We start from the raw sequence: 25222 nt of genomic DNA on the forward strand, positions 1-25222 counted from the left end.
AAGCAAAAATGTGAAATTACTCAAGAAGCTGGAAGAATAGTGATAGAGAAAACAAAATCATTTTTCTTTTCAAGACCTTATTCAGACCTTATTTTTGGTTATTGTGATTTCTTGTCAAGTTGTGACAAGCACAAAATGCTCTCCAGTACAGCAGGCTTAAAATCAGTTAAATTTTTATTTCCATACCAGTGCATACTCCAGTCTTTTCTTGAAGTCTTCAGAACAATACAGTGAATTTTGTTTGCCTCTTTTACTTTATCAGTTTCTAAGCCATCAAATAGCAATATAGGCCAGTGTGATCTGTTTACATTAATTTACAGCCGTATTTTGGGGAAAAAAAAAATTTGAAATCATTTTTATTCAAATATATTACAGCCTTGGAAACAAGTTTGATTACTGCATGCCCAAGTATGTGGGAGCACGCGCGCACGCATGTGTGTGAGAGAGAGAAACAGGATTCGCCGGGTATAATGAAGGAACCTGATAGAAATTCGTTAAACCACCAAATCAAATGTAACGAAAGCTGGATATAATGAGCAGTTTTGAATGTCCTTGGCGATTCATAATAAGCAGCTCTGACTGTATGTGCAAATATAGTGTTCAAAAAAAGAAATGCAACAATGTTTAGAAAGCAATGTAATATCAGAGCACTATGCCGTTGGGTATGGCTTGTAGTTGTATACAATTACGCTTGTCAAGTGACTTGTAAGCACCAGGCACACACACACAGAGCATGTTGCATGTGCAAATTGTGAAGCCCGTGGTGAAAGTGTCTCGTCTTTTTTTGTGCATACTTAACATGGCAGTCATGATATTAATTGGGAATGCCAGTGGAGTGTTTACTCACACCATGGCTATAAAACCTAGAAAAACTGCAAAATTCCAATGCCAAAAAATGCCCCGTCTGACTCGAGCACAATGAAACAACGCCGTTGGCTGACTGCTGGCTGGATAATCTCAAGCTGATGTTGCTTGGTATTTCAACGTGGTACAAAGCCCCATCAGTTGTCTGTGGGCCAGTCTGGAAGCCACTGGTGTCACAGAAGACAGACAACGCACTGGACAATCAAGAGCGACGATTGCCCAGGACCGCCTACGACATCTGCGATTTGCCCACGACATAAGCAAAACTGCTTTCTTTCAGCCTCATCCACAGTCCAGGCACTGGGTGGAGTGCCACATGTCTCCGACCAGATCATCCGCAATCAGCTGCACGCAGCTGGCCTACACACTCAACGTCCGGCCAAAGGACCTGTCCTCATAAGGCACCACCTGCCTCCAGTAGGCCACTGAGCATCGCTTCTGGACTCCAGCCCATCACTGGAACCACGTGCTATTCAGTGACGAATCACAATTCCTTCAGCAACAGGAGATGATGAGTCTTCCGAAGAATGAACAAACACTATGCAACAAACTACGTTTGGTGGGGGGTGTATGATGGTCTGGGGCGCCTTTGGTGCCAATGGGCGTAGTCAACTGGTGTGAGTCTGAACGCCCAGTGCTATGTGGCTGATATCCTGCAGCCTCATGCTCTCCCACTTTTGGCCGCCCCACATGCCATTTTCATGCAGGATAATGCCAATCTGCCCACAGCATGTTATACGCAGGCCTTTCTGGCTGTCAACAACGTTAACACCGTCTCCAGATCTCAGTCCAATTGAACAAATGTGGGACGAGCTGGACAGACAGCTCTGAGCCAGGGGCAACATACCAGAAAATTTGCAGGATCTGTTCCAGGCACTTGAAGAGGAGTAGCATGCCATCCAACAAGTGATCACCCACCTCATCAGATCCATGTCCCACCAATGCCGAGCAGTCAATGTTGCCCAGGGCACTCACACCCCAACTGATTCTGACTCGGCTCACTGGACAGTTCCTGTCCAATTACCGCACCTTTGAAACTGAATGAAATGTCAAATGAATGTCCTGGTTCTTCTGTTATTTTCAATTTTTTTCCCAATTGGCACAAAAAAAAAAAAAAAAAAAAAGAGAGAGAGAGAGACAGATCAGTTAAGTGTAATGGGTTGTTGCATTTCTTTTTATGAACAGTATAGAAAGAAAAAAAACACCTCCTTAGGAGGACACCCTAACTATAACACAAAGAAATCTTTTGTGACATGAAAGTAAGGCCCAGTACGATACAACCAACAGCAACACTACATTTGTATCTGGAAAGAGAGGGTCAGGTCAATGATATGATGCTATTCAGTCTGGAAAGAAAGTGATTTGAGCTGATCGTTTTCTCCCCTTTTCACAGAGGAGTTATAGCAGCAGCAGCAGTCAAAACATTTGTATTGTTGCCATTTGCAATTGTTACCATGCACACTGTTTTATCTTTCTCACATGCATACACAGAGACATTCAGGCATTTGAATTCATTTCCCTTAAGTTGTATTCCTTTCCCATCTTGCAGTATTATGCTACAGCAGTATTCAAGAATCACACAAACCAGTACAATATAATAATGATCCACAGAAACACGAGACGACCAGAACTTGACACTGCAAGTTCAAAGCCTGCTATCATTCTGTGCCCATTGTGTACACTGTCTATTTCCTGTGGAGCTGATGGTGAACCAAACAGTTCAGAAAGTATGTTCTACTAATGTGCTATCCCTGCCCTTGCAGTTTATGAAGCTATATGGTATGTTGAAAAAAAATAGACCAGACTGACTGAATTATGTTTTTTTAACAGCACAGGAAAAGTTTTAACAGTAATTTTTGTCCAACATTAATCAGTAACACTTTGTTTATACAGACATATCACTATGCTGAGCCTGTTTTCAAACTGTCCTGCACAGACTTACTTTGACACAACTGTATTTGTTAGTGTGGGATATGGAGGATGTACAAGTACAGAAGAGAAGCCAGATGTACCGATGACATGCATGGATTGGATGGCACTGAGGATTCCACTACAATAATGAAAGCCACTTCATGAAGTAAATTAAATGGAACTTGCTGCAACTCCAGTGTAAATTTTAGAACAGGCTTGTGAAAATGACTGTAAAGGCCATGACAAGACAGATATTACAATGGAACATGACTGACTGATGAAGTGCCCATGTGATCAATGTTAATTGTTAAAATGAACTGAATCAAACTGACCAGTCACCAAGTAGTACAGATAAAGTTTACGTTCAAACAAAAAAAAAAAAAAAAGTTTTTCTTGTAATTGAAAATTAACAAATCACCAAACAAGACATAAATATATAAAATATAAATATTGATATTGTCTTGGCGTCATATTCAGCCACTTCAATTTCACAAGAAAATGGAGACTGCACAATTCAAATAAAGGCTGTCTGGAATTGCTGTTTCATTTCACCAAATAACTGGTCAACCATTTAAACATTGCAACAGAATGATAAAACAATTTACCATTCAATAAAAACTTTAGATAAAAGAATGACTGTAATGTATTCCATGACATTCATGTATGAATGGCAAATATGTATGGTTTACAGAATTCTGGATTTGCAATTAAATATTGATTCAAGAATGTTCAGAACTAGATGATCAGAATAAGTGAAAAGTATCCATAACGTAAATATTTATGCCATCATATATTTTATCTGAAATGATCAGCATGTCTATCAGATCTCTTCAGTGAAAAGAAATCCTGTTCTGCTTGCTGTTCATGTTGGGAGTCAGATGCAATAAAAATGAGACATCAAATACTTTTAAACAAATATTTTATCACAGAAACTGAAAAAAAAACAGGTAAAATGATCGAGTATGGGAGGGACAGTAACTCTTGACTCATTAAGGAAAAGTTAATTTTTATCTTTTAAGTTTTTTCATTTTTTTAATAACAATTTTTTAATACCATGTTTAAGGACTTTTAGTTTTAAGCATAACTTTATCCCAAACCGAGCATACAGCATAGCCCGTTTCCTCCAAAACAGTACATGAGTCAAAGATGGTAAAATTTAGACCAAAAAAAAAGAAGAAAAAAAGATAAGAGAAATTAATATGTGATGCATCCCAACACCAAATGAACAATGCAAGCAAAAACTTTTGACGAAAGGTGACAAAGCCATGATTGTGCGAAATGAAGATGATGATCTGGCTTCTCTTCTTCCACAGACAGACCAACTGCCATAATTGCTAAGTTTTCTCCCCCCGCATCTTTTTTTCCTCTCTATTTCAACATGCCCTGTTTTTACTTAAGTCCATCATTAATCGCCATATAATATGCTCAATGACTGCTTAAAGTTTATTTAATACTACATGAAATTTAGGTAACCAGTTTTTCCCAATGAGGAGAAGAAAACCTCTTACACCAATATACAAATGAACAAAATTTGTGGTACATCATTTTCTGCTCTCATTTTGCAGTAATATTTTCTTTTAGCAACAAATATACCAAACTCAATTAAGTGAACAGGTAAATTTTTTTTTCTGAGGTAAAAATAACGCCCAAAAGAAAGGTTGAAACAAAGCTTCAAACCATGATTCACCAATACAACACTGAATAGAGAATTAAAAGGTCTGAATATTTCATCCTCATGAATACAGTGTTGGTTTCTTTAATTTTTACATGTATTTTTCTTGGCTTTCTCAGTTACTGCCCATTATGCTTTCTGGCATGTATGGCAGAAACAAAGAGTTACCATTCTTGTTTTGGACCAGTCTCTGGTAGCCCAGGTGTTTTTATTGGCAAACACATTTTATGGTGTGTCCACATAAATGGGAACAATTTGACATTGTCCTGCCTTTTTTTTTCATTTCTGCTTTCTCAGTCTTTATCTGGCATGCTTAAAACATTTTTTAATTTTTAATTCAATCCAGATTTGCTGGTTAGGCTTTCAATTCCAAGTAAAGATACCCTTCATTATGTTATGCTATTGCACATGAGAAGATTCTCCAACTTTAACATTTACACTGTACCAGGAAAATAATACCATTAATCCAAATTGAACTGAGAAATGCACCTGAACAAAATACTCTGCAATTACACCAGCATCACAGGAGATAGAACAGAGTGCACATCCAACCTGGTGATTCTTTTCATTCAAAGATGCCAACCTTCACATGCTAGCTGCACATCACTCATCATTAACACATGAAAACACTTCAAACATTAATAAAGGAAAAAGAATTAGTCACAATTTAAAACCACTAAAAAGGAACTGTATCAAAGGTAAATGCTTCTAAGTAAAACATCTTAAAAATCCATTAAAAACAATAAGCACTTAGCAGTGTTCTAACATAAGATACTGATGCCATAACAATAAAATAAATAGTAGTAACACAATTTACTCACACTGCTCCCAACGAGGATCTGTACAAATACACCAACTAAAAACAAGTCCGGACCAAAATGCATCATTTGTGGTATTACATGTGTCATTGTTCATAATATGTTACTGTTCATTTTACCAAATAAAAAAAAAAATAAAAAAGGTCAGTGGATTTCTCAGACTATCACTGGTGTAATGAGTGCATTTCCTTTATTTCAGTTTCAGTCCATTGTCTATAGTCTCAATTCATGGTCCTGGATTGGTTACATTTCTATTATTAAATTATCAGAGCAGAATAAACACTAACATTGTGACAGTGGGTAAGGGGAGATAACATGATTAACACTGGGGGAAGGGTACCGGGTAGCATGTTAGGTTAACTTATATCATGTATTTTCTTCAACAGTTTGTTTACAGTATATGTGTATATACAACAGTACATTGTACACATATGATAATCTTTCACTCTCAGTCCCAACACCATCTTTGCTGAATGAATAATGCAATTAAAAAAAACAAATAAACAACTAAACCACATTTTAAAGTCCAAATTGAACTGTACAATGAATATACATTCTATATCAGATCACTATTTCAAATCAAAATCACTATCCATTTGATGAAGCAGCAGCATCAGTCTGCCAAAACACCAACAGCAATAATAGCTTTCTGACTTCCATATAAACATAAAGAAGATGAGAGAAAAAGAAAACAATCCCCTGTTGAGTTTGGGGCCTTTCCAAAACACTTGACCCAATTCAACCTTTTTCAATCCTGCCTCTCAACCAACACTTTACCCAAGTCAGAGCCTTTTTCTATCCTGCCTCTAAGCAAACACCTGACCAAGTCAGAGCCCTTATCTGTCCTGTCTCAACAAACATGAGGGTTCAGATTATGTATGCCCTGCACCCACAAAGCTTGGGGTTTGGCCCAGGTTTTTCTTATTGACTTCAGCCATACAGGGTTTCAGACAGAACCAAGGGCAGGTAAGACTGACATGTGGACAGTCATGCTTTTCTTTTGTTGGTGTGTAATGATGCTACTGTTAAGAAACAAGCAGTCAGTAAGTGCTGACACAAACTGCATTGCACTATTATAAACATATTTACATGACATGACTAGTCTGCTCTTGAGCCATTCTCTTATCCAGCCAGCCAGGAAGAGTGTCACAGCATCTGCACTTCTGCTTTAGCAGCTGACTGTATACAGAACAGTGAGTGTCCTTGTATCCTGATTTAACTCCATGTTTGTGTACCAGCCATCCAAGTAAGGGGTTTGCATTCTCTCATCCCTGTCTCCTCAGGTCTCTCAGTTTCTTGAACAAAACATTGGTTTGAAAGTTCCTTCTTCAATCCATTTCCTTTGTTCATTTACCTCTCTTCCCCACATCCTTGCCTTGTTGAAGCTGAGATGTCAGTACATCTCAAATCATAATGTCACTGAAAATCACAGTCGATGTCATATCATCACCACTTTTCACCACACAGATACTGCCAATTCACATATCGACCAGTTTCACGGTAAAGAAAGAAAACATGAGAATATATTGTCCAGCTCAACAACTGATTTTTATCTTCATTTCCTTTTCTTCTTTCTCAGTGACAAGACTCTTGACAGTTTGCTATTTTGTCACAGTTGAGTTCTGCATCAAAAGGCATCAAGGGTCAAGTTACGACTCATGTGCAGACAAGTCTTGAACACACTACACATTTTCATTTATAAAAGCAGCACACACATTGCGTTGATACCTCATAGTTACATAATCCGAGGATATAAATTAAAATACATATATGTGACAAATGGTTCATTCAGTGGAAGTGTTTGGCATGAATGTAAAGTCATAGCTGCACTTGGATGGCAAGACTTGAAAAGTTTACTCCCACATGGATTCCAAGAATCAACTTGACACAGGAAGAAGAGTACTGGATTACAGATCACAAGTCAAAAGTCAGATGCACAAGTCCGCAGGTTTCTGTCACACACAGTGTTCTGTTGTGTAACAAAAATAAATACTGCCATAAGAAACCACACTCCATCAACATTTTCCTCTTCTCCACTGGCACAGAAATGGCTGTTTTTACCTTGACCAGCATGTCTGAAATATGCATCCCTTTTTCCTCTTCCCCCCAGAGGGAATGTAGATGATTTCACACAGTTTCCGGGCCTTGCTGTATGAAGTTCAGTCAGTCTGACACTGTCAAAGCATTGGTCTAGATCCTCACCAACTTTCTGGGAAGCTGTGTGCTTTCAATTGTCAGTGCTGGTTCTGCTGACCTTTCCTTCTTTCACTCATGGCGGCACATAATATGAACATAAACATTCTACTCTTCAATTTCATATCCTGACTGAAAAAATCCCAAAACCAACTAGAGTAAATTATGTGTATCAAGTGAGAAAAATGTCTGCATCTCTGATAACATTTGTTGCCTACTGGCCAAACTTACATTCATTATTCATAAAAGAATCATAACTGCTTTAAATAATTTTTTTTCCTGGGAAAAATAAGTTTATGACCCATAAAATCAAAATAAAATATAATAATGCACATTTGAAGATGATCCTTTACTGGTCCTGATGACAAACAGATGATGAAACGTGAACATGTGATGAACACACATCATGAACTGTGTCTACTAACAGTGCCTTGAAGTGATGCAATGCCCATGTGATGAAGATAGGTTTCGATGTAGTGTTCAGAAACGATGTTGTCTGTGTGGAAGCTAAACACCTGGTCACTAACTATAGTGATCTGCTGAAACAAGGTCCCTGATCTGTAATCTCAGATGGATGGCGCGTACATTAACACTGACAGTGAAGTCTCTGATGCCTGGTCACGATCCCAAGGATGACTCTGTGCTGACCAGCTGGGAGGACCTGTAACCCACTTGTAACCCAAAGTGTCAACTGGACCCTGGTGCCTGCTCACAATCCTATTCTGAAGGATGTGTATGATGACATGTTTTATGCAGTGTGTTGGTGAAATCATCCAAGGCAATATCAGAAGAGTTTAGGTGCATTTCCAGCACAATGTCACCACAGTATATGTCCTGTGCTTTGACAAGTTGTTTTTGCAAAGTTAGCTTGTACAATGACGTGTTGTGCTACACAAAATATACACAATATCTTGATCTGGTGACACAAATCTTTTGTTAATACGGTAGTATGTTCCCACCACAGGGTGTCATAGGTAGGCTGGGTCAGTGTGATGATTATGTAGCTTGTGGCCAGGTCTGGTGATGTCAAACATATGTCTCACACTTTTGGCAAACTTCCAAAACTGCAACAGTTGAACTGTTTATACAACCAGGGTGGACAAGGTCCCAACAGTTGACAATGCTGTTGTCACAGAGGTGATCATGCATGAACACTACTGTCAGGGAACCTGCAGACCTGAGAATGACTGGTGATGACACTGCTGTCCTGAATGTAGACCAGTAATGACATCCTTGTCACAGAGCCAGGGTGTAGTTGAAATACGTTGTCATGACAACAGAGTGCAGTGATGAAATTTGTGCACAGTAAATACAATGCTGTCACAGAAGATATCTGTGTTGATCAGTGTCACAGGGTCTGTGTGTGGTAAGCACAATGTTGTGAAAGAGGTTATGAATGGTAATCTGTGTTGTGGAGGCTGTCCATAAAAGATGCTGTACATGGCAACAACGCCATGGTGATGGTAACAACGCTGTGATGATGATGGTGACTGCGTGGGTGCTGTCAGTCAGGTCAGCATGGTCAGGTCCCTGAGTGGTGTGGCAGTGGTCAGTGGGGATGGTCAGCATGTGGCAGGGTGGTAGTGGTGGTGGCCTTGGTGTGGGAACTGTCCATCACCACCTCCTTCCCCTTGGGGTCCACAGGGAACTCGGACACTTCGTGCAGCTTCTTCAGCATGCTCACCTACTTTGTCCGCACACAGACAAAGGGACAGAGAAAAGACAGAGGTCAAGCTTTCATCAGGTAATGAATGTGGGTTTCTCCAAAATGGAAAAAGTTCTCTCACCTGTATGCTAATACAGGCTAAATTCAAAATGACATATCAACACTACCATAAACATACAATTATCCCCCAGGCTGCCTGCATGACGAGACAACTTGTCAGTGCAGCCGTAAATACTTCGCTGCCATAGTGACTTGATAACGCATCATTGAAATATTCAGACTTTTCCCTGGTTTGTATTGAGTTCGTTGACAAAAACACTGGTAGCTTTAGCTTGGGGAATCTTTCTAGATTCTATTGATAGCTAGAAACTCCATCTACGTAGGTAGTCTTTATTTGAAGGATTTGGTTGGGTTACTGGCTGTGTTTTGCCTGCCTCGTCACACACACAGCAAAATGGCGACATTCAGCTAAAGCTCTGTGATTGACTTGCATCAAAACAACCAGAATTGGTTTCTTTAGCTGATGCTCAGAAAGAACTGAAATGTCAACCTGAAGAAGAAGACAGTGATAAACTTTTATAGGACGATTCGACAGAAAATAAAGGGAGTGATGCAGAGACTGGCAAGATCGATCAGTGAGTGACGCTGTTCATAGCAGACTCCACCCACATGACTGACTGTGTTGCTGACCAAAAGAGGAGCAGTGGGACTGACATTCTTAGCACTGAGCCAGCTCAGGGGAAGTGTAGAGGTAGAAACAGGGTGAGGGGACTGAGGGGGACTGGACAAACAATAGCTTCATCCAGCAAGAAAACTAAACATCAAATTAAATGGTATAAGAACAGACAGAAATGATGTGTAAAAGACTTCAATTCTGAGATGAAAACAGCCCAGGAAGCAGCACAAAACAACAAGCATGCACAAAATTAACATTTCAGTTGCGTAAAAGGTTGGCAAAGACAGAGCAAATAGATAATCTACTTATCTCAGTGAGCTGTGGCCATTGGAATGAGTCATCAGTCAGGTCGGAAATAATGTTTGATGGGCCAGCAGACAGCAGACTGACTGGAATTTCTTATTACTGAGCTAGTTGTGAATAATGGCCAAAAAGAGCAAACCAACAGGCATCAATTTGACATAGTACTGTATGTGACAAAAAAGCACACACAAAAACAACACACTTACACACAACTTCCTCTGAATTAAAAAAAAAAAAAAATCAAATACAAACACAAACATCCCCATTGCCTCCACTAACTAAAAATAAGATTTACAAAAAAATATACAAACACATATACACCTCCCCAGTAAAAACCAATTCCATAAAACACACACACACACACACACACACACACACCAACAAGTCCACATTTGATCAGACAGCAGTACAGACAGAGCCACTGACTAGGGGGTCAGAGGAGGAGGAAGAGATGACGTTTTCTTCCTTGCTGCAGGGCATCATGATTTTCTTGTTGCTGCTCAGGTCCAGCTGTCCACCGGGTGGAGAGGTAGGGGGCGCCACGGAGTCATACCCCACGTCATCAGAACGCACAGGCAGCAGGTGTCGCTCAGAGCCCAGGTTGGACCAGGGGTAGGTTTGCATGGCCCACTCTGTTGGATCCTCCCATGGGGCTCGCTTCCCGTACACCTGGTCAAAGGGACATTTTTTATATATAAATAATATTTACACCTGGTCAAAGGGACATTTTTTATATATAAATAATATTTACACCTGGTGAAAGGGACATTTTTTTTATATAAATAATATTTACACCTGGTGAAAGGGACATTTTTTATATATAAATAATATTTACACCTGGTGAAAGGGACATTTTTTTTATATAAATAATATTTACACCTGGTGAAAGGGACCCTTTTTTATATAAATAATATTTACACCTGGTGAAAGGGACATTTTTTATATAAATAATATTTACACCTGGTGAAAGGGACCCTTTTTTATATAAATAATATTTACACCTGGTGAAAGGGACATTTTTTATATAAATAATATTTACACCTGGTGAAAGGGACATTTTTTTTATATAAATAATATTTACACCTGGTGAAAGGGACATTTTTTTTATATAAATAATATTTACACCTGGTGAAAGAGACATTTTTTTTATATAAATAATATTTACACCTGGTGAAAGGGACATTTTTTTATATAAATAATATTTACACCTGGTGGGGGCATTTTAAAGTATGTTTACATATTACATGAACTCCATCCTGATGGAACCAAGAGAGAAAAAATCCAATCTTTTTTCTGGTACGTCATTTTCTGTTTCAGTGAGGTGTACAAAGCATGGGCCATACATGCAACACTACGTCTGCTATACTAACATTTTTTAAAGAACCCTGACCTTTGCATAAACCCAAAGAGCTGGTCATGCTTTGAGAGCCTACCCTAGGTTTGAAAAGACAAATTTATCTATCATCCAATCATTCACACACCACTGCCAATCAAGGTTACAAACGTGCTCTCAAAATCCTAAAATCAAGGGAAGCAAGTTGTAGGACTTGAACTTTGACACAGTTCAAAATAGTTGATTTGATCGGATATGTTGAATGTGCATTACCAGTGTTGGGAGAATTTAAGAAAGCATATTGGTGACAGAATAGAATGTCATTTTTGACAGAAATCTGCAAAATGGTGTCATTTGCAATTAGACCATAGGATATTTTGACGCGGGTCTATTTGCGAATGATGCTGTACAGTTACTGAGCGCTCTCAAAAGGGTGCGTTTGTGTGCGGTGTGGGATGTGTGTGTTTAAATGTCTGTTTGTGTGCATGTGTGATCAAAACCAACAATACAACAGTCAGGTGCGATGTTCCAATAATATGTTGTGTCTAATGAGGTAAAGACCTGCTTCTGTTTTAATTATCTTCATGTTCCCAAAGTCATCGTTTGGAATTAGACTTGCCCGATCACATTTAACCTCAGGCACCCCTGCTATTTCAAATGTCGACAAAAAACGTTGACAAAATGTTGAAAACAATGAGCAGATGAACTTTTTCTGGTACATCCAGTCGGAGAAAGCCTTCAAAAACAAAAGAACTACATTTGACTATTGTACAACATTTTATCTTTACAGTGCACACGTTGAGCTGGTCACTTCGACTGGATTGTTCGCAATTAGGCATACCTACCCTTTTCACTGCAGGTAAGAAAAAGAAGTAAATGTTATCAATTGATATGCTTGCGGTTGTGGAAAATTTATCAACAAAAAACAATGTCACTTTAAATTCTTAGCCAAATGGTGTTGAATAGTTGTGAGCTGTGCAGTTAGTGGGGCTACATGTGGACATGAGAATGTATCAGAATGAGGGGAATGACAGAAAGTGGAAGAACTTCTGTGGGAACAGAAGACTTCCTTTCTTTACCCCTTGTCTATAATCACAAAGCTTTCAAGTTTTTTTTTTTTGTTTTTTTTTGTGTTTTTTTTTAAGTGGAAACTTATTCTTTTAAAATAAAAGTAAGAAATATTTAGCATCTAGGTCATGTGAAAGCAATATCAATTTTATTACACTACAAACAGATTAGCACAATACAGTTGAGAAGTGTATCAGAAGTGTGAAGAAAGTGTACCTGCAGACCATCCCTGACAGCCTCAATGATGTAGGGGACCACAGAGTAGTTCCACAGGTCAGTGAACCACACCTGTGAGCCTGCAATGTCCATGGGGCAGGACAGGAACAGACGGGGACCTGTACACCATAATAATAATGATGATGATAATAATAATAATAATAATATAATGTGCTAAATCTTGTGTAGAGGCAAATATATGTGCTTCAATGCCATTTACACACATACATAACTCTAAAGGAGAGGGATAAAAAAGAAAAACACCAAAAAACTTATAAAGAAAACATTAAATGGAAAGCTAGAGAAACTGTTGACCAGGAAGAGGCTGAAGGGGTAGCAATTTTGGAAAGAGGTATGTTTTAAGGCCAGAACTGAAAGAGCTGAGTGCAGAGATCAGATGAAGCTAAAGAGGGAGCTCATTCCAAGTGCAAAGATCAGATGAAGCTAAAGAGGGAGCTCATTCCAAGTGCAGAGATCAGATGAAGCTAAAGAGGGAGCTCATTCCAAGTGCAAGGTCCAGGACAAAGGGAGCTCTTCACAGACAAACACTATTTTCACATTAAAAAAAGGAAAGAATAAAAAAAGAAAAAAAAAAGAGCCTAATACATCCAAAAACAAATAAAATGGTGAATTATACACAGAAATTGGATAAAAAACCATCATAAACAAAATCTAATAAAAATGAGTGATGAAACAGAGTCAGCTTGAACAGGAACCATCTTGTAAGCATACTCAGAAAATGTGTTTACAACAGCTGTCAGAAATGTCATCACCTGGATGTACTTCTATTTCTTAATCTGTTTCGTATTGTTTATTGTTTATTGACTTGTGTGTGAGGGGGTGGGTGGTGGAGGAGCATAATTAAATGTGTGTCTTGTTAAGACCTTTTCAACAGATATATATATATATATGTGTGTGTGTGTGTGTGTGTGTGTGTGTGTGTGTGTGTGTGTGGTTGTTGTTGTTGTTGTTGCTGTTGTTGTTGTTTTAACATTTTCTGTCCAACCATGCTCTCACATTCCAACAAGAACACCAATTCATACTCATAGACATAGCGAAGGTGATACACCTATCTTCATAATTAAAAAAACAAAGCGCATTTAGCAATTCACTAATGATGAATAAGACATGATTATAATCAAACATGTTCAGATATAAACTTGCTATTCTGAAACCAGTGTAATATCACAACTTGCACACTTCTACCTGATCCTCAAACCCCACCCCTCCATACAAACACATCAATGCACACACACACACACACACAGAGTTTAACATCTTCTTACTTTTAAGTGATATTGGATGTGTGTGTGTGTGTGTGTGTGTGTGTGTGTGTGTGTGTGTGTGTGTGTGAGAGAGAGAGAGAGAGAGAGAGAGAGAGAGAGAGAGAGAGAGCAAGTTGGCATGTGAGTGTGCATGTATGTCTGTGTGTGTGAAATTGTGATATGCAAAGAATGGATGAATTTGAACAGTGCAGTCAACATCCTGTAACTACTGAAATCTAACATCTATTCTAAACAAAATCAATACAATAATACCTGCAGCCAAAGTTATACAACAGGTACGCTTCAAACTATATAACAGGGATCTAGCCAGAGAGAGAGAGAGAGAGAGAGAGAGAGAGAGAGAGAGAGAGAGAGAGAGAATGTGTGTGGTCATATAACCCAAGATATACTGTGCATCTAGACTGTATAAAACAGAAAATACACATAATCTATACATAAACAATAAAATACAAAATACATACACATACTGTCAATAAAATATTCAATTTGAGATATATATCTAAGACATGCATTCACACACACACACACACACACACACACACACACACACACACACAAATAAAGGGGAGTACACAAAATATCTATCAAACAATAAAATACAAAATATGATGAGCACATTAACAATAAAATACTCAATATCTAACAATCACATATACCTAAAGACATTTATCAATTCATTCAGTTCTGTAATGTAGCACCCTGAAATGGAAATGTTCAAGTAAACAATCACATACAACTAAGACATCCATTAGATAAAAAAACACAAAAACAGTTCACACAGATGGCAAAGTTCTTGTCAGCAACTGGTAGTGGCAGACTGCCAAAACTTCAACCTCGGCTGCAAAGCATAAGTTGTTGCTGCAATATGAGTTACTGTGTGAAAAATGAATGCAGCTAAATAGTTCAGTGCACTGAATTTTGTGTTGCTGATGAATACTTTCTTGTCAGTACGCTATTTCATAATTCTGTTATCACTGATGAATACTTACTTTTTAGTATGCCATTTTCTAATTCTCTTATCACAGTGTTTTTTTCCCCACTCCAAACACACGTACCTCAGTTGACAAAAGCCAAAACATGAATAAAACTGGAACCTCTGCTTTTGGTTTTTGTTTAATGTCTGAATGTAACATTTATTCTTTCTTACGCACTAATCTGTATATTCAACATGTTGCAGAAACGGATGCTCAAGGCAGAATATGCAAGGCCTATTCATGATCCATAAAGTCCAGTATTTGTATTTCTTTTTATCACAACAGATTTCTCTGTGTGAAATTCAGGCTGCTCTCACCAGGGAGAGCGTGTCGCAACATTATAGCGCCACCCATTTTTGACTCACTTGTGTAAACAAAGTGAGTCTATGTTTTAACCTGGTGTTTGGTTGTCTGTGTGTGTGTGTGTGTGTGTGTGTGTGTGTCTGTGTGTCCGTGGTAAACTTTAACATTGACATTTTCAGTCAGTTGACACCAAATTTGGCATAAAAATAGGAAAAATTCAGTTCTTTCCAGTCATCTTGTTTAAAACAATATTGCACCTCTGGGGTGGGCACAAAAAAAATAAAAAAAGAAGCCAAATTATATGCAAACTGCATTCACTGTTATATTTATATTTTGTTTATTCTCTAAACTTGGCACTTTGATCTGATATTCTGACCCAAAAACAAGAGCAGTCATTATTATCATTTTTTGTTCAAACAGGAATTTTTTTGCTAAGCATGGAAGTTTTATATTTATTTTGCAAACGTTTTGGTGCAGGTAGTAAAAAAGGGAAATTAATCTGTAATTAATGTTAGGGGGGTTAATTTACTTTAAACTGATCTTCCTCATCTTAAACATTACATTTTGAAATTATACTCAATACATAAAAAGCTTGGTGTGTTTAACTCTCAGTGTACAGGGCTTTTACTATGTTCATTCACCCAAATTGTCTTTTTTGGAAAATACTAAAATCAATACAACAAGTGTACTTTATAGATCTATTGGCTGAGCCCTGAAGGTCATGGGCAAAAATCAATTGCGTACACATATTTATACACATTCAAAGCGCGTGCTCATATTCTTCGCGAACGCGAACGACGCCATTTTGTTTCAAGTTGTTGACCTGCCCGTTCAATCCTATATTCAATCGACAATGTGATGGAAAGTTGGAGAAAGATTTGTGAATGCCTCAACACTTACTGGATTATGCCCCAAACTGCCATAAAAATATCCACAGAATCAGTCGGAATTCACAGTTAAAAATTGTAAACCATGCGAGTTAATACCCTTGAATCGATGAAACGAAAAAATTTCCAGTCTTGACTTTTCTCAAAATGAAGTCCTTTTCACTTCATACGACGTTTAGAAGTACTTGTACTTGGCTCTACATGTTATTAGTTTAACAAAATACTAAATTTTCATATCAACTTTAAAACTATAAAACTAGAATGAACATAAAAGAGAAATTGAATCGATCAATCGTGTCATACTACATTCCTGGCGGGTGTAACTAAATTTGTACATCTATCTAGATCGAGAGAAAACGGCTAAATGTTGCAGTGTGATTGCGGCAATAGCCACGTCTCCTTTACCGCGGACTTACAAAGAATTTTTTATTGCCCTTAAATATTTTTTGAATGCCCAAGATACACCAGAATAATATGATTTAAACAGCGTTCTCACTGCAAATACCGCAATTGATTTATCGCCCTTATGATTTAAACAGCGTTCTCACTGCGAATACCGCAATCGATTTATCACCCTTTAAAAAAGTATGTTTAAATATTAAATTTTAGAACGTCAGTTAAGGAGCCACAATAGTGTAATGGGTAAGACAGTTTCTTCTCACCCGAACATGTGGGGTTTGAATCTGGTTAGGACTTTTCTTTTTTTCTTTTTTTTTTTTAACCTGAAGCTTTATAATAACAAATACAGAACACATTTTAATGATTAGATTTTTTTTTTTTTTAAGTGTATCACAAGTGAGTCTTGAAGGCCTTGCCTCTTGTTTTAAATGTTTTCCTGCATGCAGTTTTATTTGTTTTTCCTACCGAAGTGGATTTTTCTACAGAATTTTGCCAGGAACAACCCTTTTGTTGCCATGGGTTCTTTTACTGCGCTAAGTGTATGCTGCATACGGGACCTCGGTTTATCGTCTCATCCGAATGACTAGGATCCAGACCACCACTCAAGGTCTAGTGGAGGGGAAGAAAATATCGGCAGCTGAGCCGTGATTCGAACCAGCACGCTCAGATTCTCTCCCTTCCTAGGCGGATGCGTTACCTCTAACCATCACTCCACTTATGAACATCTCAAGGCCGGATATACAAGACCTATTCCATGATCCACAAAGTCCAGTGTGAACATCTCAGGTAGCGGGCAGCCTGTTACTGGTGATGCCGGGAAACCTGTGAGTGCCTAAAAAAAAACAAGAGAGGGACTTTTTGATGTGCATTTTCTCTCAGGTGAATGCTGTTTTATGAAGAAATGTCCCGATAAAAATACTATCATAAAGATTCATCAGCCACTTTTATTTCTTATTGTGTTTCTTTTAAAATAAAATGCAAGACCGAGTTCACAGATGGAAGAAAAAGTTCAGAGATCCAGAAAAATAACAGATTCACGCATCTGTCATTTTTGTTAGCATCTTAGGTAGTATTTTCTCCCTCTTTATCTGGAAGAACTTTTGTCGTGGAACACCCCACCAACCTGCCCATCCTGTAAAATTCTTTGAAGCTGCATTTTTTTTTTAATTGCAGCCATTTTGCAGAAGCTGCTCTGTCGAGACTGTTTGTAACCCTTTGTGCTTGTAACTTTAGTATCAAACAAAAAGAGAGATTTTTGGGGAAGAAATCTCATCCACGATGTGCAACCTTTTCTTGTGAGAAAATCAGAAATCATTCTTTTTCTGCAAATGAGAGCACCTAAGGAGGAGGAGTGGATCTTAGAGGGGGGAGGTCCTCCACCCAAGACAGCATGTACCCCGACTCTAGCACCGACATAATCCCGTCGTTGAGTCCCAGAGCACACCACTGATGTGCATGCCGGGACAAGTTTCCTACTTGGAGGGGCTGAACGACTGGCGGTGCTGAATCGGGGCCCCGTCATTGGGGGTGCTGCCTTCTGCCAGTTCTGGCCTTGGGCATGGCCGGTCGGCTTGGACGGACATAAGGTGGTTTATTCCTCTGCCCCTGATTCAGCACACGCTGCCTTGACAGGCGGCGTGGTATATGGAGGGGCCCTGGTGGCCGGTCTCTTCAATGGCATAGAACCCTGGAGCCCATGAGAGGTGCGGGCCAAATATGAGGCCACCTCCCTGTTTGTCTCTGCCCTGTGGCTGACAAAATGGGGCGGGAACTGGCCGAAGAGGGAGTGTTGCTGTGCTGGGATGGACCGCAGGGCAGCCCTCTCCTCCACAGGAATGTTAGAGAGGCTGAAAATGGCCTCACGCCGCGCTAGCACAGTATTGAAGTGAAGGCTGGTAGCTGTGTCTGCAGCTGCCGTGAGACCAGATGCTACCCTATTGCCAAAAGCGTGTAACCTCTGGTCGGTGAAGAGGCCCGGCGGGACAGAGGAAGGAGACCCCTTGTCCTGATTAACCGGACACTGTTCCCACAGCTCATTGGCCCTGTGAAGGAACATGTCGAAGGTGTACGCCGTGGAAACCTCGAGGGGGCAGCGGCGGGCCAATTTGTCCCACTCTGCTAACGTTTTAAAGGATAGGTTAGCTGAAGTGGGGAAGGTGGTGCGCTGTGAGACCAACATCCTGTCCTGTGCGGAGGGCTCTGCTCCGCTGTAGGCAGGGTGGTCCTGTGTGTACCAGGACCACACCCCTCCCTTGGAGGAATCTTTTAGAAACTTTCCCAGGGAAAAGGCGCCCGGGGCAGAGAGGGACTCCCTGCCTGGAGGAGGGATGGAAGCAGCACCCCTGACAGTGCGGGCTGGCTTATTAAGCCATACCTGCACCATTTCTGGCACTCTGAGTTGCCTTGTGGTTCTGGAGTTAAGAGTCACATGGCGTAAGGAGGGTCAAGGGTAACAAAGTAGCCTGAGGGACTGATTCGGCCTACGTGACCCTATTGGGGAGGGTCAGTTCGAGCTCGGCAAAGTCCGAGTTTGGTTCAGGCTGGTCCCTAGGGAGGCATGGGCTCAATCTGTCCCCCCTGGGATGTGGGCGAAGAGTGCTCATCTGCTTGTTCGTCCTCATCCGAAGACAGGGGCTCCCACTCTTGTTCGCAGTCCATCCCCTGCTGGGTGCCATCCTAAGTGGATGTACCCACTGGGGCGTCCTGTGAGCTGTGGTCAGCCCAGCGGGATGAGCTGGGACGATCCCGAGCCGGGACCATGGCCGCCACTGTTATGTCCTTGACACCTGAAGCGGGTGGGGAGCGTGTGGACCGTAGGTCCAACCATGCTTGGGATGGTGGGTGCCACACCTTTTCAGAGAGGGCGTCCCTGGATGCAAGAGTGACCCACGAGTGCTGTGTGGGGACAAAACACCCACTCATCTCACTGTAGGACCGAGGGCTGGGCAGGTGGGGACTGCCGGCTCCGCCAGGCCGAGTAGGGCCCCTGAGCAGCCGTCGGTCCTGACAAGGAGGCCGTTGTGACCGTGGAGGTCACCTGTGGGTTGACAGAGGCCCGATTTGTGGACAGAGTGGCAATATTGGTCAAGGAGCTCGACCTGACTGACAAGAAGTCGATCCCACTTGTCGGGGCTGTGTGTGTCACCCTGTGAGATGTGCTGGGTTGGGTCTGGTGGGGAGCGGACAAGGGGCTGGCCCTTGGTGCTCCCGGCAACCCAGTGTGCACCCTAGGTGCGCCCCAGTACGGGTAGAATGGGGGTAACCACCCGTGGGCACCAGCCATACTGTGACCCGAACCCCAAGGGTCACTGGTGCGTTGACCTCCATGAAGGGAACAAACTGGCCAAGTCGGAGGGAGGTCAGGTCCGACTTGGGTGTCAGTCCCGCCCGAAGATGAGCGGGCTGACTGCCCGGAACCGCCTGACACGCACGGGCCTCCCCCAGCAGGGGAGACCGGCCGGATAGCGGGAAGACCTGCTGAGCAGGTTGCCACGCGCCCCGAATCCCCTCCCGTGGGGAGACTGGGGTGGCTTGGCCCGGGGTGGGCAAAGTAGAGATCCCCCCCCCGGAACCAAATTTTTCTCCCCCCCCCAAAAGGAGGTGGGGGAGGGGGGTCGACAGAGAAGGGAGGAGGGGGAACAACAATGGGGCACGTGAGGGCCGTCTCCGAGTGGGGACCCGGGTAATGGCCGGGCGCGGCCTCCCCTTGGGAGTCCGCGCCTAGCTGCGAGTCCCCACAGCACGGAGATGACTTGTCATTCACCCTTCTCCCTGCCTCGCGCTGGGACACCTCGGGAGGCGACGCTCGTACCTCTTTCCCCCCGGTCCCCTTCATGACCGTTTTACTGGTACGAATGTTGCCTCCGCGATCAGCGTCTAACGACGCATCGCCGCGGTCCGTATCGGGAGGAATCATGAGCTCCGGGCCTGGGAGAGTCTCTTACCGAGTCTCAATCCCAGCATCATGATCCCCAGCCTTCGTGGTATGGCACACGAGGCATGGAACCCGCGCTTAGGCACCCAGTGAAAATCCGACCCCCAACAGAGAAAGGAAAGACAGGATCGACTTAGAGGCAGAAAAAATCGAACGAATCGAGGGTGCCGAGTCGAATCGAGTACACAGAATGTAAGAATACAATAAACACAAGCCGCATGCAACAAAATAAGGCCAAAAGGATACGCTGAATAGCCGAAAAAAGCGTAAGACGAGACAGAGCGTAAACCTGACAAGATGGCGTGGAGAGCCTTGGCCAAAGGAATGATTAAGCGCTTATAGTTTTTAGAGGCGTTTGATTGGCTGAGAGCGGTGGGCCCGTCTTTTCACTGTTAGCCGCGCAAAATTTGGCCAAGCAGAGCAAACCAATAGGCCTAGTTTGCATCAGTTTGACATGGTACAGTATATGACACCAAACATTCTTTTTCTGCAAATGATAGAGTAAAGTTTTAATGTTGATTTTAATTTATTTTGAAGGCTGATATGCCACTTAATATGCAAATTTTCATGGCCCCACTTGTGACAGTTACTGAAATATTCATCTTTTCAGCATTTCTTTTTTTTTCTGATGGTCAAAATGAAGACGTTTCAATGTTTGAGACTCTGGTATTGAGAATACAGTTAACTATCCTGCCTGGAAAAAATTCAGTGCACTTTCTGTGTTAATTTCTGCAAGGAATTTTATTATGAAATGTAACTGCCCATTCTTTTCAGTGCTGCAGTCCTTCAAAATTGTTATTCTGTGCAGATTTACACGTCCCAATTTACTATTTCTCCCGAACTTGACAGGTATATTTTCCAAATACTTTTTGTTTACTTGTGCAATATGCAACTATCATATGGTTTTAAAAAGTAGTTAGTTTTCATTACAGTACCCTCATGGACGGTACAGTATGACAGTGAAATTTTGAAAATATTAGGTATTAACAGCTCAAACATCATCACATCTTTAAAATGAAATATCTTCCGAAATGATCAAAATACTCACTTACGTAAAATAAAAAAAAAAAAATTTATATTGTCATGCTACTTGCTAAAAATCACATTTCAGTGATATATTGTGCTAAAAATCACATTTCAGTGATATATTGTTTCAAATACTTTACTTTTTACTGCCACCACCTACAGTTTGAACAGCTGATCACAGTGCACTGTCCATTCATCTCTAGTTTATGGAGTCTTCCACTGAAAAACAACAAACACAACAAAACTGAATGTTGTAGATTCCAGTTCAAACATTTTTTCAATGATCCACATTTTTCAAGCAAATTCAAGAGATCAACATGAAACATACTATAATACAAAATCATCTTAAACAGCCTCTATCTCATCTGCACCGATAATGCAAACAAACACCAAAATAAAGGTGAACAAATGTTACTGTCTTCCCACCTATAGTGACATCAGAGGAGCTGTGCGTCTCCAGGAACTTGTTGACATGGGTCCACACTTTGGGGATCCAGTCGATGGTGCGGTTCAGGTCATTGTTGCGTGTCCCTGTGCGCACCTCTGCCTCCACCAACTTGCGCCTGAGGAATCGACCCAGGAACCCCTTGACAGGCTCCATGTGGTTGGCACACAGCACCCAGCGGAAGTTGTGGTGCAGCTGGAGGTTGGTGGTGGAGCAGGTGGACTGATTCATGGTGCCGATGATGTAGGGGCTGTAGGCACAACAAACTTGAACTTGAGTGGTTGTCTGGATGGTAATCATTCAGATGAGAAGATAAACCAAGGCCCTGTGTGCAGCATGCTCTTTGTGCATGTAAAAGAACCCAAGGCAACTAAATGGTTGTCCATGGCAAATTTCTGAAGAAATTTTCTGTTAGGAAAAAACATTTGCAGGCAGAAAAAGAAGTTGGCACTCTCAGTGTAGCAACGCGCTCTCCCGGAATTTCACACAGATAAATCTGTTGTGACAAAAGAGTACTACAATACAATACAATAAAATACAATACAGGTGAGTGTAGAGTAACTGTATGTGATATATGTGTGTACACTAACTGTACGTAATATGTGAGTGTACAATAACTATGCAATATAAGAGTGTACAGTAACTGTATGCAATGGATATGTATATAGTAACAATGCAATGCATAAGAAGTGTACAGTAACTGTATGGAATATATATGTGTGGTCAGTAACTGTATATAATATATAAGTGGGTGTACAGTAACTATGCAATATATGTATGTGATGTGTACAGTAACTGTATGTTATATATAAGTGAGTGCACAGTAACTATACATAATATAAGCGAGTGTATCAGTTTCAGTTTCTCCCTGAAGGAGGGAGATGTCTCGGCCCCTTTGATCCTCACCACTTCTGGTACTTGGCGGTGAGGAATCCATTGAAGACATCGGCGAGGGAGACCACATGGTGGAGGTTGTCAAGGATGACAACGGAGGGGAGAGCACTGGCGGAGGTGGCCTCGCACTGGTCGGCAATGTTGGCCAGGTATTGCCGCAGCTCCTTGGCTGACTTGTGGTCCACGTTGAACACCGCCACACACCCTGCCGTCAGCTCCTTCCCCGACCTGTAGCATGGCACAGACACTGTCAGTCTGTGGTGAACACACTGGCGTGCTTTGTGGCCAAAAGGTTGTCAGTCTGTGATTGGCATCATGGCATGTTCACAGACTTGTCATGAAGGCAAAGAGGTACTGTCAGTATGTAACTGACAAAATGGCATATTTACAGACTTGTCACTGTGGCAAAGAGGTTGTCAGTATGTCATTGGCAAACTGGCATGAACACAGACTTGCTGAGGGATCATCATTCTCTGTAACTGACACTTTGGCATTATCATGTCCAGAGCATTTGAATTTCTCGAGTGTAATAGGGCATGGTCTTTCAGGTCAACTCTTTTTCACTGGTTTATATAAAATGTATCCCCCCCACCCCTCCCACCCCCACATCAGCACTTTCTCATTCTCCCTCATACACACAGTGTACTAATTCTCAGCTTCACACACACACGATACAATTCAATCTGACTGATGGCAGCATCAGTACCTGAGGACAAGATGTTCAGCCAGTTTCTGAGCCAGGTAGGTTTTGCCGGTGCCACTAGGTCCACAGAGGATGATGCGGCGGTGCTCCAGCAGCAGCGATACGTAGCGCTGGATGATGGACTTGGGGATCATTGTCTCAAATGCCAAAGAGTCCACGCTCTGCTGCCTGGTGCCTGAAACATTTCAAATCATTGTTATGGATACTGGCACAGTGCTCTTTCCACAAAACTGCTCTTGGTGCTTTACAAAACACATTATGTCAATGTTACATACACACCAAAATACACGGTGCTTTACAAAACACATTATGTCAATGTTAGATACACATACCAAAATACACAATACATACATACAGGCATACATTCAAAAATACATGCATACACCCCCGCCCCCCCCCCCCTTCCTCCCACCAACACACACATGCATATATACATTCCCACAAGAAAGCATACCTGTACACAAACATTTACGCATACACATACATAGACACAGCCAAGCATACCATATGTACAGAGGTATATACAGTTATACTGTTTAGATGGACATGCCACAATCAAACCTATTGCTGGGAAAAGAGATGAGGCCAGATTTAAGCTTTTTACTTCCAACCGCTGACATATCCACACTTTAGGGGTAACTGCATTATGAAGAGTCCATCTGGTCACATGAGTATGCTTACTGGCTTGTAAATGGTGACTGCCTTGATGCATTTTCAAAGCAGTATCTTAGCAAGTTTTGGCTTGATTTTGATTTTCTGTATATTGTAAAGCAAGAAGTTGTTGAGTGTGTCAACATGGCTGCCAGGATGCACAGTTCAGAAGAGGTGACAGCAAGTATGAAAACATGATAGGAAATGAAAGTAATATTGGTGTTAATCAACAGTAGTGATTCTGGTTATCCTGATGATGATTACATGGTACAAAGCACATCAACAGTAGTGATTCTGGTTATCCTGATGATGATTACATGGTACAAAGTACATCAACAGTAGTGATTCTGGTTATCCTGATGATGATTACATGGTACAAAGTACATCAATAGTAGTGATTCTGGTTATCCTGATGATGATTACATGGTACAAAGTACATCAATAGTAGTGATTCTGGTTATCCTGATGATGATTACATGGTACAAAGTACATCAACAGTAGTGATTCTGGTTATCCTGATGATGATTACATGGTACAAAGCACATCAACAGTAGTGATTCTGGTTATCCTGATGATGATTACATGGTACAAAGTACATCAACAGTAGTGATTCTGGTTATCCTGATGATGATTACATGGTACAAAGTACATCAATAGTAGTGATTCTGGTTATCCTGATGATGATTACATAGTACAAAGCACATCAACAGTAGTGATTCTGGTTATCCTGATGATGATTACATGGTACAAAGCACATCAACAGTAGTGATTCTGGTTATCCTGATGATGATTACATGGTACAAAGCACATCAACAGTAGTGATTCTGGTTATCCTGATGATGATTACATGGTACAAAGCACATCAACAGTAGTGATTCTGGTTACCCTGATGATGATTACATAGTACAAAGCACATCAACAGTAGTGATTCTGGTTATCCTGATGATGATTACATGGTACAAAGCACATCAACAGTAGTGATTCTGGTTATCCTGATGAT

At 41.1% G+C, this 25222-nt stretch overlaps 1 protein-coding gene across 10 annotated transcripts in view; it reads right to left on the bottom strand.

Annotated features, from left to right (window-relative positions):
- Positions 1-2374: 2374 nt before the first annotated feature.
- Positions 2375-25222, bottom strand: part of LOC143297734 (neuron navigator 2-like) — a 487523-nt gene continuing 464675 nt past the window's right edge. For 9 of the 10 annotated variants that reach the window (XM_076610177.1, XM_076610178.1, XM_076610183.1 and 6 more), the window contains 6 exons: positions 23575-23746; positions 22881-23096; positions 21956-22224; positions 12721-12839; positions 10530-10772; positions 2375-9142 (listed from right to left, as the gene is read on the bottom strand). In XM_076610177.1, coding sequence (XP_076466292.1) covers positions 9008-9142; positions 10530-10772; positions 12721-12839; positions 21956-22224; positions 22881-23096; positions 23575-23746 — 1154 coding nt within the window. In that variant the 3' untranslated portion in view covers positions 2375-9007. Of the gene's footprint in view, positions 9146-10529; positions 10773-12720; positions 12840-21955; positions 22225-22880; positions 23097-23574; positions 23747-25222 lie in introns of all 10 variants that reach the window. The other variant, XM_076610182.1, reaches the window with a different exon arrangement.

This window comes from Babylonia areolata, chromosome 23, assembly GCF_041734735.1.
Source record: "Babylonia areolata isolate BAREFJ2019XMU chromosome 23, ASM4173473v1, whole genome shotgun sequence".
Taxonomy (NCBI): domain Eukaryota; kingdom Metazoa; phylum Mollusca; class Gastropoda; order Neogastropoda; family Buccinidae; genus Babylonia; species Babylonia areolata.